General features: G+C 38.4%; 1 protein-coding gene across 4 annotated transcripts in view; it reads left to right on the forward strand.

The window, feature by feature from the left end:
• Window positions 1-14415, forward strand: part of CACNB2 (calcium voltage-gated channel auxiliary subunit beta 2) — a 77314-nt gene extending 62899 nt beyond the window's left edge. For 2 of the 4 annotated variants that reach the window (XM_026039432.1, XM_026039434.1), the window contains exons 10-13: window positions 5061-5212; window positions 5889-5984; window positions 7333-7518; window positions 12018-14415. In XM_026039432.1, coding sequence (XP_025895217.1) covers window positions 5061-5212; window positions 5889-5984; window positions 7333-7518; window positions 12018-12512 — 929 coding nt within the window. In that variant the 3' untranslated portion in view covers window positions 12513-14415. The remainder of the gene's footprint in view (window positions 1-5060; window positions 5213-5888; window positions 5985-7332; window positions 7519-12017) is intronic. The other 2 variants (XM_026039433.1, XM_026039435.1) reach the window with 1 other exon arrangement.
• The last annotated feature ends 694 nt before the right edge of the window (window positions 14416-15109 follow it).

A 15109-nucleotide genomic window follows, 5' to 3' on the forward strand; every position in this document is an offset into this window, starting at 1 on the left:
TATGTAGTAGCCTGTCAGACCTTACATGCACCTAATTTGCATGTGCAGTCAAGCACCTACCTTTGGAAATTTGCCCTTACATAACGTTGGAATAAATGCTTGAGAAAATGGTAATGGATTATCAATGCAAACTTCCACCTCGTATTTTCTTGATATCTGGGTTAAAAGCAAGTAGAATGCTTGATATTATGGAAACAATCATATATATATATATATATATATATATATATATATATATATGTATGTATGTATGTATATAGGTATATAGGTATATAGGTATATATGTATATATGTATATATGTATGTATATACCCACACATATATATATTACAAGTCTTCTGATAAAGATAATGTCACTATATATTCCCTGTGTTTGATAATTTAATGACAGTTGTTGTATATGATATGTTTCAACTAAATACTTCCTTGATCGTAAAATAAAATAAGCTGAAAAGAATGGTAGCTGAACCTCAATGAATCCTTCCCTACCTATAGAGGCTATAGAATAGGATTTGACCAAGAGTGTACTTCCATTCCGAAGTCTAAAGGATTTAATATAGTTCAATGAGAAGAAGAAAGAAGATTCCTGATTGCTTCATTATAATGTGTCTTCAAGGTAGCGGGAACAGAAGTCTAGAACTTGCAGGAATCACTTGTAGGAATTAAATCCTCAGATCTGGTAAAGCAATCTGCTAAACATCATGCTGCTTTTAAATGGAAGAATGCTCTTAACATAGCAGTCAAGAGTTTTTGGGTGGCATGACGGCTTGGATGTTTTTCTTCTTAGATGTAGACACCTGAATATCCTGAAGCTGTTAAAAGTTATCAGCCTCATCTATCTCAAAATGTTCTTATTCTTCTGCATCAGCCCTGATGTTGTTAGCAGCCAAGATCAGTGTCTCTATAATAATAAATTCTCTAAATTCTCCAGGTAGTTTGGCTTTAGTTCTGCTGTACCAGTCCAGTATTCTAAGTTATATATGTGTTTTTTTTTCAATGCAACATTAACAAAGTATTTTAATGAAATTTCATAAGTGCTTCAACAGGACCTAAGGAAAAAACAAGTTCTTAATTTCTTTAAATTAGATACAGTTCTTATGAGCATTTCACTGTGCTTTCTCATAGTACTGCACTGAAAGACATATCCAAATGAAATGTATGTATGTAATGAATGTATGTATATTAGAGAGAAAACAACATAGAAATATGTTTAAATGATTTTCAAGGTCACAGATGCATGTATTTTAACCAACATACCTAGAAAAGTATGTAAAATATTTTTAGCAAGTTAACTGTTTGCTCAAGAACAATTTGCTTCCTTAGGAAATACTCACACCTGTAGGTTTAATTGATCAGGTATTTTTTCTGTCTCCTGGAAACAGAGAACTGAGTTGGTGTCTGTTTTCTTACTTTGTCCAGAACTGAGGGGTTAGGTTGTTCAACCAAAACGCCAGGAAATCTGAGTTCATTTCTGTTCCATGCTAACAAAGATATGAAYGCATCATTTCCATCCCTATGACAGAGCCACGATCCCCTTTATGAGGGTTATCAGTCACTCCTGCTGAGTCTTGTGTGCACTTTGCATAAAAATTAAACATTCCCTGCAGAAGAGACTGAAATCCACGTGTTTTACATCCCACTCCAAGCATCAGGCTATAGAGTCAGCGTCTCTCCCACTCACTTAATATGTAAATGTTTCAAGTGGCACACTCTCAACAGGAGGGATTGAATAACCACTAATGTAATGGTTCCAGGTCCTATTTTTGAGAAGAACTGAGCATTTTTATTTATTGCTCTGAATAAAACAACAAACCCATGGGAGATTTGCTTAGTGTCAGTGTATGGAATCTATCTGTAAGAGCCTACAGCCCTTTTGGATGTGGTGCAGAAATACCCAAGTTAGTGCCAGCCAGAGGTGACAATGTCCATTATGAGCTGTGCAGAGATAACAGCTTGGTGCCCTGAGCAATGTAGATGTTAACTTGGTTCTTTGCCCAACCTKGCTGTCTCAGCTGCTCACTAACAGTGCTAGTGGAGCTTGTTGGAAGGGTGCAGAGCTGCCCTGCTCCACAGCGTCCTGGTCTGGAGCAGCCGTGGCCGTGGCTCTGCCTTGCTCAGGCACCTCAGTGTGGCTCCCCACCGTGTTCTTGTCCCCACTGCCACCCACTGACTACAAACTCCTCTGGTCAGAGGCCGTAAAAATTCCAGTTTAGATCTGGCTTAAGAATTACCATTCCAACAGTGGTGTTGTTTTGATAGCCCATAACAATATGCGAAGAAATAAGTATTKTCATGCACTATTCAGTATTTTTAGATGAACGTTGTCCAGTTGCTAATGTTTTCACACTATCTGTTTGATATTTTCACATAATTATAGTATTACATTTCCTCAGTATTACATTGCAAACACTAACATATTCTTGTATTTCGCAAGAACTTGGCGGTATTATTAGYCCATTATAAATAGATCTTGGTCATATTGAGGTTTCCAAACATACAACTGTATCTTTAAAAATGATTTGGATGTGTGGGCATTCAAGGCCATCTGAATTGTATCCAAGATGAGCCTTGGGCACACAGAGAGAGAGAAACGCGGTATTGCTGCAGCCTGCAGCGTGCTGAAGAGCACCAGCCTTGCGCAGCCAGACACAGCCCTTCTGCGGCTCCTTTCCTTTCTGACAGGTGACTAAACTGCCTTAAACATTGCAGGGGCCCCATCTGTTAGGCATGAGTAACAAATGCAGCCACTTTCGGTGAAAAATATTATCATCCTCCCACACCCACACCCCCTTTTTATGTAACAGGCGAGTGGTTAAGGGATATGGTTGAGATAGCAAAAATCAGCTGTATTCACAGAACTACATTTATGTTAGCTGTTTGATTAAAATGTATATGTGTATAAAAAATGCAGGTACTTTCTGGCTGATTGCTGGAGTACTAAAGCAGAGAGTTTATCGCTTTCCTGTCTTTTATCATATTTTTGAATACCAGACTTGTTGAAAAAAAAAAAATTAAATGCACATTAATTAATTGAAAAGTTATCTTCTGTTTCCATCTCTGGACTCAGGTGGAAAACTTCATTTTGTAGGTCCATAATAAGTTGCAATTGTTCAGGAATTGAAATATTTAAATTTTGAAAATATTCAATTCAGGAATTGAAATATTGAAAAACTGAAATATTTCACTACAATTTGCAATTGTTCAGGTATATGTCACAGCCAAGAATATAGACGTGTACTTGGCCCTGGAAAAGATGTGTTTGAAAAGGTATAGTTGGAAATCTATTTTATACRGGTGTATCTGCTTCTAACAGTATGGGAGATACTGCTTCCTCAGACATATTTACGATATACTGGCAAAAAAACAGTTTGGCTGGTAAAATTAGGCTTGAACAAGTTTGCTTGCTTTTTTTAATTTGGAATGTTGTTAAAACTAGACTTTAACTGATGTTGTTACACTGGCTGAAGGATGGAGTAACATAGTACCCAATATTCCAGACAGTATCTGTATGCAAAGAAGATGCCGAAAATATAATTCTGAACATGCCAAGAACCATCAGAAGCCCTTTCTTCAAAAATGTGGTCCTAATTCAGACAGCAGCTGGGCCACAGCTCTTGTAGGAAAAATCAGAAAAGCAGAGCATGATGCTTTCCATACCAGAAAGCTGTGCAAATCTCAACATGTTCCCTGCTCCCAGAGACTGATTGCCATGCACTCAGCTAAAATTGGAGATAGCTACAAAGAGATTGAGCTGTTCTCAAAATAGTGTCAACCTCATCCAGCAGAGGACATCATATGGAGATATTTCTGATGGTCATTTAAAGATTATTTCCTTTGTAGCATCATCTGAGTAGTCCATTGACTTGGATTAAAAGACTTGGAGGTAACTGGAGCTGGTCTAACTGGACCAGCTGGAGTGCTGAGCTTAGTTTCTCTCTTGGATGTTTTGCAGCCTTATTATATGTCCTAGTTTATTCAGTTGCAGTTCTAAGAGGTGTTAACCTCTTGAAAAGGATCCAAGTAAATTCTAAGTAAATCTCTAATAATTAAATCTTCGGTATATTCTGTGGGCATTTAAATGTCTGTGAATATCTTTCCTTCTAATGTTTGCTTTGGACTGGCTCAGTATCATCTAGTGTGTTCTTTTCTCTCAGAGGAGGCACAAAACTAAAAGGGAAACCTGTATAAATTATAATTTTGCTCTTTGCAGGCTTGTAAGCCTGTACAAACCATTCAGTTTCTGTAGTATTCACTATTTAAAAAAAAAAAAAAAAAAAAAAAAAAACTTCATTTCAATTTGGAGTGAAGGCAATCACAGTACCTCTGTCGTGGAGAAGTTTGCCCCAGAAACCTTGTGTTGCTATGAGGCAGGTTGCTGAGGAGCTTAGAGTATGAGTAGTGAGAAGGCTTTTTTGGGGAAAACTACCTTTACTGAACACTAGGGGTTGTGGAAAAAGAGGCCATAGTATTGTTTAAATTGTTGTTTTACTTGTTTTTAGAAAGGTTTTATACATGACGATCAAATATTTTAATGTAACACACTACTGAGGTCAAAATAGAAATGAAAGACTGTTTACCAGAGTTTGGTTAATTCAAGCACAAGCAAATGGAAAAATGGCATCTACTGCTAACATTAAATACCTCAGTATATCTTCATCTCCATTTCGGACACTCTTGTTTGAGTGTTTCGATTATTAAGTAGAATTAAACTCTGAGCTGAAGTTGCTTACTTGTGGAAAATTAATAGCTTGGCAAGCGTACTATTTATCCCTTTGTTCCCACACATGTGGATTGGGGTCATATAAGGAGGTGTTAACAATATCTCTGCATGCTGGAGTTACATGAAGGTGACGAGGTGAGGAGGTAGGGAGCACCACCACTGGAGCAGACATGGTGTGGGTGTTCCTTTCYCAGGGTCCAGCAGTGGAAATACTTAACCCCATGGACAATCTCCTCAGCAGTCCAYGGAGCAACACGCCAATCTGCCACAGTTTGTATGTTTGTTAACATGAATGGCTTTTTAATATTTTCATAACTCTGATTTTCTACTTAATTTGCAGCTGAAGTTCAAAGTGAAATTGAGCGGATTTTTGAGCTAGCAAGGACACTGCAGTTGGTAGTACTTGATGCTGATACCATTAATCACCCAGCTCAACTAAGCAAAACCTCTTTGGCTCCCATTATAGTATATGTAAAGATTTCTTCTCCTAAGGTAAATATTTTAATCTTTTACTCATGTTTGTGCTGTTTCAGTACATTCCTTTTCTTTTTTCCTTTTTTTTTATATCTGGATATTAAATACAGACAATCATGTGAACTCATTAGGTAAATGAAATCTCAGAGAGTTATATTTTATTCCTTTTGGGTGGCAGAATTATTCAGAAAATGATGGCCGTGGGACTAGCAAAATCCGTCTTGGAATAAGCATACTGGAAAGGGATTGCATTGTTTCTTCTGCTGCTGCTTCTTCTGTGTCCCAGTTACTAACTGGGATTGCATTGTGTGTTCTGCTGCTCTTTAGCATAAATCATATAAATAACAGTAACAGTTCATTAAATGATCTGTAGAAGACTCCTTAAGCTTTTACCATCCAGGCAAACAATACAAAAAGAAAAGAGGAGCATTTACATAGTAAATATGAAAATGTTCARAAAACTTTATCACTCAGTGGTTACTTTTATAATTCGGATGCTCAGCACCAAAAAGAAAATATTCTTTTGTTCAGTAACAAAACAAGTGGTTACAGAAATACAGTGTGACTGATGCAGTTCACAATCCATTGACTGTTAAATCTTGCTGAACTGACTTGGAGAATGGTCAAACCTGTTGCTTCACTTCCTCTCTGCTTGCCTTCATTTTTCACTTTTATTACTGTTTATTTTTCATAGGTTTTACAGAGGTTAATAAAATCTCGAGGGAAATCTCAGGCCAAACACCTTAATGTTCAGATGGTGGCAGCTGATAAACTGGCACAGTGTCCTCCAGTGAGTTACTGTTAATTTGTATCTTGTTCATTTGAAAACTGCTGATCCCTGTTTAAAGGTGCTGATCCCTCCTTTCTTTTCAAGATGTTAATTATGTGATTTTTAGGAATGTTTGCCCCCTTCTGGTGATATTTCACTATTACTATTTTGCAAAATTCCTTTTGAGGTCTGGGTTGTGAGCAGAGGGTATAGGCAAAAACCATTCCTTTCCAGAAACARCAGTTAACAGGTTGACTACTTGAATACACTCATTCCCTGAACAAACTGAGGGTTTATTTGCCGTGATAATTTATGTTATGGATTTAAAAATGAACTGTACTTTGAAAGCCTAGGATAAGGCATGTGRGTTTAGTAGTTCCTCTTGGGCATGTGTCATCACAGCTCATCACTCTTGGCACTTCCAATCACAATTTTGACAAGGAGCTGTGGGATACTGTGTAACTGAGCCACAGCACGGTAGCTCTGTTGATGTGTGGCTATACCAATTCTCTCAACTTCTACCTCTTAAGTAGAGGTGGTGAGACCTTACCTGTACACAGAATGGAGCAAGGATTAACCCTTACATGCATAATGATCTGTCAGTTGTAAGGTAGAGGCTCAGAAAATAAAGGTTCAGTTCAATTCCAGAAGTGCTAATTTGCAATTATGGGGAGGCTGAATGAGGGGGATATTTTCATCACTTAAGTTTAAGCATCTAGTTTGGAGACTATCCTCCTCAGCTGCCCACAAAGTCAGTGAAGAATGCTGGATCCCTGCTTAAGTTCTCAAACTGTTCTCAGTTCTGCTACTCAGACCTGGTGTGAGAGCAATGTAAACTATCCTGCTAACTTTACATTCCTGAAGTAGACAGTGTGGCTAATCTCTTAGCTGACATTTGTAGCATGTTTGGAAACTCGATGCTCTGTTGGTCAACCCTGGTTTTGCTATTAGTTATTTGTCTTTGTTGTCTTAGTTTTGTGCTACTTATTCTAGGTCTTGAAATCCAGTCTATTTCACGTTTCATTTTTTTTTCCAGTAGCTAAAAAGCTTCAATATTTAACCTCTTTTTGCATATTTGAATTTTAAGATTTGTTCAGGCTGCCTCCTCCTGTCTTCATTGACTATTTATGTGTTATGTAGTGGAAGTGAGGAAGACGTGCTTTGGCAAGTTTAGCACGAGTTCTTACTACTGCGTAATAACGTGGACGTAAAAATATCCAATAACGTCCAATAACTTGGACATAAAAATATCCAAGCACAAGTTTTATAAACGTGGTTCATTTTGGTGAATAGAAAGTGTGGTCATCGGTGTCTGTTGCTAATGTCTCTTGAGCCATGGTTATTCTCACTAAAACCTTTCCTTTATCAGGAAATGTTYGATGTAATTCTTGATGAGAACCAGCTTGAAGATGCTTGTGAGCACCTTGCTGACTACCTGGAAGCCTACTGGAAGGCCACACATCCACCTAGCAGCAACCCTCCTAACCAGCTTCTCACTCGTACACTGGCAACAGCCACTCTTCCTATTAGCCCAGGTTCAAACATGAATTTACAGGTACTGTTTTTGTGCCATCTCTTCCTTTATATTTCATCAGCTTCTCCTTCTAAAGTAAAGTGGTAGTCTGATACTAGAACCTGCTGAATATRTCTTTCTGCTGTTGTTAGAGCAGGAGGAGAGTTTTTTAAATAGACATTTGCCCATTTTAGTATAAATTGCAGAAGATGGACACATTATTGCAATATTCACAGTGTGTTTGCATGTAGTTTGTGTTTGCGTATTGACTAGTAGGCCTGCTTTGATCMCAAAAGCTAAGCAAGCTTGACCAAAAGCATATGGTGATGTGAAGTGGAATACAGATTCCCTTGTGCCCAGGACCTCTGTGCCAGTAATACATGTGCCAGCCACAAGCATTTTTATAGCTCACCATATATAATCCAATCGGAGGCTTAAAACTGGGCTAATACTATGCAYGTTACTGCTCCTAGTATCTTTCTGACTGATAGACACATTATCAGTGACAGGCAAATCCCAGCCCTAGAGGGCCTGCATGACGAATTGGGTTATGTACAGAGCAGACCCACAGAGGTTGGAGGGGATCTCTTCTTTTCTTCCCRTGAGCTACAGAGTTCAAGAGTTTGCACATGACTGACACGGTTACTGATGTCTCAAGGTCAAAGTGTTCCTCCTTGTGTTTTCTTTCTTCCCTTATTCGTTGGCCATTGCTGTGAAAAGTGTCTGTTTCCTTCAAGCTAGCCTTTTAGRTAGGTCTTGGTTAGAGAACTGGAAGAATAGATCTTATTCCTCACTCTGCATAGACTGGCCTGTTGACTTTGGGCATATTGCACATACTGCATCCTTGTTCTCTCTTTTGACTYTTTGTGCAAATGTGTTAAGGCTTTTAGCATAAATGTGTTTTGTATGGTTTTGCAAAACAGTGGTTTATGATAGTCAATTTATTTTCCATTACCAAACCACAAACTTGACARGTCCTTTCCTTAAAAAGAAAATCACTTTGGCCATGGTATAGGGTGTCTCTTTCTCTCACTTCCAAACACAGCGTCAGGAAAAGASACCGTAAGGAGTAGCTCATTTCTGCGTTTTTTTCTGTTCCCAGAGCTGAAACACCCTGAAAAATTGTGAACTGGAAGAATTTCTGAGTATGAAATTCAGTATTGTTGTGTGCAGATTTGCTAGCTAAACTTTCTTGGCTTTGTAGATATGCTTTTTTTAAAAAAAAAAAAATTTTTGAGTGTGGATTTATAATTCACTTACTTACATTAGTGTGTTCTGATTATTAACCACATTCTCTGCAGAAACAAAGTTTTAATGACACCTTTCTGAATGTTGTRATATCTCCTTAAAAATTCACTATTCTAAGCACTAAAAATGCGAGTGAATTTACACTTTCACAGTTTGCTTGTAGGTATGTTTATTCAAAAGTGCAGTGCATTGGTGGTCCCTTATGAAATGCTGAACTTCTGTGTTCCTTTTGTTTCTTTTTTCRATTATACATTTTCAGCTGTATCTCAAATCTGTGATATATGAAGGTCTTAGAGTAGTGGGCTTATTTTCTAATCACAGTATCTGAGCTCATTCTCTTGATAGCATAAGGCCTTCTATTAACAGAAATCCCTCTACTAGGAATTCCTTTAATAGGAGTTGAAGCTTTTTGCCTCTTTATGRGCTGCCCCAGAGATAAAATCTTTGCCTCCAGTCACTTGATCTGAAGTGGCCTCATCCACACTGCAAAGCACTTGACTTGTKCTCCTCTGCGTCCAGTGTGGCACCCTTTGCCTTTGGACATAACTTGGTTTTGTGTTTTTCCAGTCCAAAGTACACATGGCAATGAGGAATTTGTGTTGCTGCTTGCCAGAGTGGTATGTTTGTAGCATGACACTGTGTTCTTTGCATGGCACAAGATTTGAAGGTCTAAAGTCTTCTGAGACTCTTTGAACCAAAGTTGTTGGAGCCCATACCCCTGCTGTATCTCTGATGGGGAGCTTGGACCAAACTCTCCTGGTACCTCTTCCCAGATTTCCTCTTGTGGGGAAATCATTGGCTAAATGCAAAAATGAGACTAGGAGCCATCTCATGTTCAGACATGTAAAGCCCAGGTGATGAGGGGACCACTGAAGGGAAACAGGAAGCAGGTCAAACTGGCCGTGTGGACACAGCCTTCTGTTTCAATGCTCTTTAAACTTCTTCCCAAGAACCACTATTTCTAAGAAGTTACAGCCTGCACGATGAAACTGGCTTGTCTCAAACTTCCTCCCTTTCAGATGGCGGAGCCATGAAATTTCTGCACTGTAGCATCTAGTACAATTCAGAGCCCAAATCTAGCTGAGCCWCAAACCCAGGCCTTAATCCAGATTCAGACATTACCCTTTCAGTGTCTCTGTAATATTTAGAGAAGCTTATTGTTAATGAATTTGTCCATAAACCCTGAAACTATTCTGAAATTGCAGTGTGATAAGGTTATTGGTTCTGATCAGTCASTTGGGTCCAACTCCTCCATACGTAGTCATCACAGAGAAAATGCATCTGAGCTGGTAAAGTCACATTCTGTTCAAATCAGGTACATTGCATTTGTTCTCAAACCACAGCAATGACAGGTTTTATTAGTCATGATTATATATAGCTATATATTTGGCATTTGATTCTATGAGAATTAAAGGATTTCGTGAGTGCACCCAATTTACGTGCCTTAACCGTGCCTTAACAGCCATGGTTACAAAGTAATAAAAATGTGTGTTCACACATCCAAAGCAGATGTTATTTTATCTTACTTTTCACTTGATCATATGTTTCTCCTCCATAGAGTCATCTCTGTTCACTTTGAACACTTAGTTCATGTTTCAATGTCTAAAATCCTTTTCCAGCMAGTCAGAAACATCTTAATCATAAAAACAGGGAAAAAGAAATGATCTACTGTGTCATTTTTGGTATCTTGTTCTCATATATGCCATTTGTTTCAAATTGGGAGTACATGGAGCAACCCAGAAACTTTCTGGGAATTTCAGTAGTGGAAAATATTACTGTAGACAATGCTGATTTGTCAGATGGCATTGTTTTATTGAAATACGTTGGCTTTGATAAATTCCTGGTAAACTGCAGTCCGGTTCCTTTAAGATTTCCTGTCATCCTACTTGTTGGGTTGCTAGGAAACCCAACTGCTGGGATCTGCGGCTGAAGGACATAGTCCAGTCTGCGGCAGATTTGGGGATTCACTGCTTTCTGTAGGGTTTCCTTCTCGATTAAAACCAGCCTGGGCTTCCTAGCTCCACCATTCTGTTAAATTCATTTAGTTCCCAATTCCTCCATCCACCGTTGTGCTATGGATGAATTTCATGAACCTGCAGCTCCAAAACTCAGCTTTGTTTCCACATGTTACAAAGAAACACACACACAAATGCCTCCATGAGCTGCCCTGGAGGCAAGATTCTTCTTTCAGACAACCCTGAACACAGGAGGACAAACTTGAGACTAACCTTAGGTAAATTCAGTGTGGTCTCCCAAATAAACCTTTGTGTAACRCCTCAAGTCAAGTTTGTTTAATTTTGTGCCTGTAGATAGGATTTTGTTTGCTGAAATTCTTAACCTAGTATGAGAAGGATAATGCAATTTGACCATAAACTATTTTTGCACATTTTGAAACTAAGAGTGAAAAATTTTTGGCTGTGGATGGGCTAACACAACAGAACCCCACAATGAATTAAATAATGCCACTAGTTCATTTTGCAGTGATTTCAAAGTATTATGCTGATGAAGGGTAGGTTTGATATTGCCTGGTAATTTTTATTTCAGTCTCTTGATAGTAGCAGTTTCATAGGAGTTTCTTCAGGTGATAATATCACTCTCCTCCTACTTTCCTTGGCAATGATTAGTATTCTTGAGTGCCTAAATTATGAAGTTTAATTTTTCATTACCATGAGGAAAATGAATTATCACTGGGAAAAACAGCGGGCTGTGATACTATTRGTATGATAATACAAACGTTTTTATTACCAGACTCAAGTGTATTTTATTTCTTTAAAAAAAAAAAAAGACCTACTGTAAAAAGCCAGGATTTTGTACCTAGGGTTCTCTGCCCAAATCCATCTTCTCAGCCCGCATGTGCACTCCATTAAAATCTCACCCATAGTGCTCGTTTTCAACCAGGCTTCTRTAAACTCTTAGCAGTGATCTGCCCTCTCCTGGTGTGATGTGACCCTGTTCATTTTTGTGCAGTTTGTGCTGCTTCCACCTGTTCCCTTTTTGTCTGGAGTTTGGCAGCAATTAGTGCTGATGGGAGAATTCAGAAACTTTGCAGGCATTAAGAAAACTTGAGGAATAACCTGAGTGCAACCCTCTCTGATGATTAGGATGGAAGAATTTGTTTGTATTATAATAATTTATAGTAAAAGTTGATTTTTTCCAGTATTTTCTAGATTAGATTCGAAATGGACCATTGTGTAGTTAAATATTATTGGTTTCATCATGCTAGTTTAATTTCATATTGGAGAAAGTTTTTAAATACGGAGTTAAATATGTGAACTTACTGCTGGTTGTGATAGCAGGGATCTCAAGGAGACCAGAGGAGTGACCATGCAGTCCCTGAACGCAGCGGTTCACAGATTGAAGAGGARGCACGAGTTGAACCCACCAAGAAATCCCAGCATCGCTCTTCCTCATCCCAACACCACAATCATCGCGGTGGTGCTGGCCGAGGCCTTTCCAGGCAAGAAACTTTTGACTCAGAAACACAAGACAGCAGAGATTCGGCTTACATAGAGCCAAAGGAGGACTACTCGCAGGAGCACGGCGACCACTACGATGCTCACAGGGATCACAATCACAGAGACGAGTCCCATGGGAGCAGTGATCACAGACACAGAGAATCAAGGCATCGCTCAAAGGAGAGGGACCGCGAGCAGGACCACAATGAATGCAACAAACAACGTAGTCGGCATAAATCAAGGGACCAATATTGTGACAAGGATGGGGAAGTGGTATCTAAAAAACGTAATGACACCGGCGAATGGAACAGGGATGTTTACATCCGCCAGTAACTTTTGCCCCTGGCAGTCTTGTGTTTCTTTGAAGTCTTGTAACGATGCCCCTTGAAAATATCTTTGGGTTTTTCATTGCAGAACATATGGTATCCTTCTGTATGCTGATTTGTATTGCTGTTGCTTGCATAGCAATAGCATGAAATAGAATATTCATTTACTTATTTTTTTGGTTAGTGCTGTATGAATTAGCGTAGTACAACTGCAGCCCCTGGTGTTGTACTATGCCTTTCTTTCAAGCTGTTTTTGGTAGCTGCCACTTGAACAATATCTGTTGCCATCAAGGTGTTGTTAGTGTTTTTAAAAAAAGGTACCTTTGATGTTTAATAACTTCCCGTGTATTCAGCAAGCCAGAATCAGCACAAAAAAAAAAAAAAAAAAAAAAAACACTAAAAACTTTTGTCTGCTCTGATTTTTAATTTGAATGCACTTGATTTGCATATTGATTTAAGAGCCACTATATGTTGCTTGTACCTCTAGTGGACTCCATTTGAGGAGAGAATTCAGTCTTGCCTTACACACAGGGGATCATAAAGTCAGAATCTATTTTCTATGTACTGGTACTGTGTACTGTATATACAGTTTATAAATGTTATTTCTGCAGACACCTTCTTACTATATAAGTTTGATCACACTGTTTTAGAGTCCTAATGCCAAGTCAGCAGATTTGCTTTTGAATTACTGGCAACTGGAACTAGCCTCATTTAGGGAATCTGTAACAGTGTTCAATCTAAATACTTCTTCTTCTGTAGCAGAAAGCTTATACTTACTGTAAATATGAATGAATGCTTGAGATAAAGGGTCTAATTCTTATACCTAACACGTCCTTGCAAAACCAGTTTTGCATTTTAAATTTATGATAAAGATAACTAACCACTATAAATTATTCTTCTCTGTGCAGGTCATGCAGTTGCAGTGGACACAATTTCTGTTCTGCTGTCAGAATAAGGGAGCACACAAAGCAGAGGTGTGGATGTGAGCAGGGGGAGCATTGGATGGGTGCACATTAGCAGCAAAGTGTGAGAATCTACTGAAGAAAGCAAAGGTTATTTAAAAGCCCAGGAAGTCTGTTTCCTCATTCTCTCTTATTAATTTAAAATCCAAATTGCAGCTAGGGAACATGGGGGAGTTTACTGACCCAGGTAATTGAGAAAGCATCAATCTGCTGGCTCTTTGTTGAGACTCCAGGAGAGTAAAAACACAGGCAAATGTTACTGTGAGTGTTTCACTGGAAATGTAAAATCTTTGTGTTTTAGAGTATCTGTTTTAGTAAGAAAAGTTTACACAGCTTGTGGAGAGTTATTTTGTTGGAAAATAAATTTTGTAGCTTCTCCACTTTTTTTCTACACTCGCCAGTTCCTCCGCATTCCCACTTTGCAGCCAGCTACTGCTTTTCCTTCACCCCAACTGTTGTGCTGCCAGTAAGAGCTTAGAGAAATGACTGTGACAAAATACTCTGTTACGAGCTTACTAGAGAAAATGCATTTAACTCAAAGAGAGTGGAAACCGTTTGTTTTGCATTGAACACCTGTTGCACTGGTAAGTGGGGAAAAAATCATTATTATTTTTGGCTACAGATTCCATACCCTTGCCTAGTGTAAAGGCTGTTCTGCATCACATATAATCTTTGTAGTAATTGTATGAATGAAATACTTTTTGTATTTCACTGTAAATAGCACATTATATAAAGATTGTAGTCGGATAATACTTCATTTAGCTGGAAGTTTTTATTATTTATTATTTTAATTCTGGGAATATCAGCATTGCCTGATCTTTGAATATCATTTTAGTGAAATGGATAAGATGTATGGGATGTGCTTGTTTTCTCCAGTCTTCTATTCCAGCATCCAGGCAACTCAGTTTGACTCCCTTAAAGGTATTTTGTCTGCCCTGTCCCTCTCCCTGATGTTCCACTTSCGTAATTTTACAACAGCTCAGGAGGGTGAAATTCTGCTCTCAGGTGGCTGGACGTGACTCCCAGCGCTGCTGTCTCCCTTTAGGTAATTCAGGCTCTTGGACTCAGAGCATGAATTGTGAGGAACATGAGGAAAAAAAGGGTATTTTTTTTTAGAAATAAAATTCTTAGCATTTCTCTAAACATCACCGAATGACTTTGTAAGAAAAGGAAGCGTAGGTAAGTAGACCTGCTGTATAACAAAATGGATAAACAGTGGCTTTTATCTAAGGAGATTTTTGCTATATCAGTGGAAAAGACATTGAGTTTGGTTTTTTTTTTTTTTTTTTGTGGTGTTTGAATCATATCAGATCAAATTTAAATGCAAAGATAATTTATATTGTCTTGTTGCATATAACCTGGCTTTAGCTATTTTACCAGTGTCACTAAATTCTGTCACTCCCTTCAGCTGTTATTAGAGGGCTGTATCCTCTTGGAAGCGATCTTGGGATTCCACTTCAGTACCCTGTTTTTTTTGTTCTTGTGTTTAAATGTTGCTTCAAGAAAGGTTCGTTTTCCACCTTTCTTAAAGTATTCCTTAAGGAATGGTTGGCAGAGTTTCAAAGAACTGAATAGTTATGTGTGAAACCCAAATGGAGACAAAGAAATGAGAAAATAAATCCCAGTCCTGATATTTAAGCAT

The sequence above is a fragment of the Nothoprocta perdicaria genome, unplaced genomic scaffold, assembly GCF_003342845.1.
Source record: "Nothoprocta perdicaria isolate Ctin4 unplaced genomic scaffold, notPer1 scaffold_23, whole genome shotgun sequence".
NCBI lineage: Eukaryota > Metazoa > Chordata > Aves > Tinamiformes > Tinamidae > Nothoprocta > Nothoprocta perdicaria.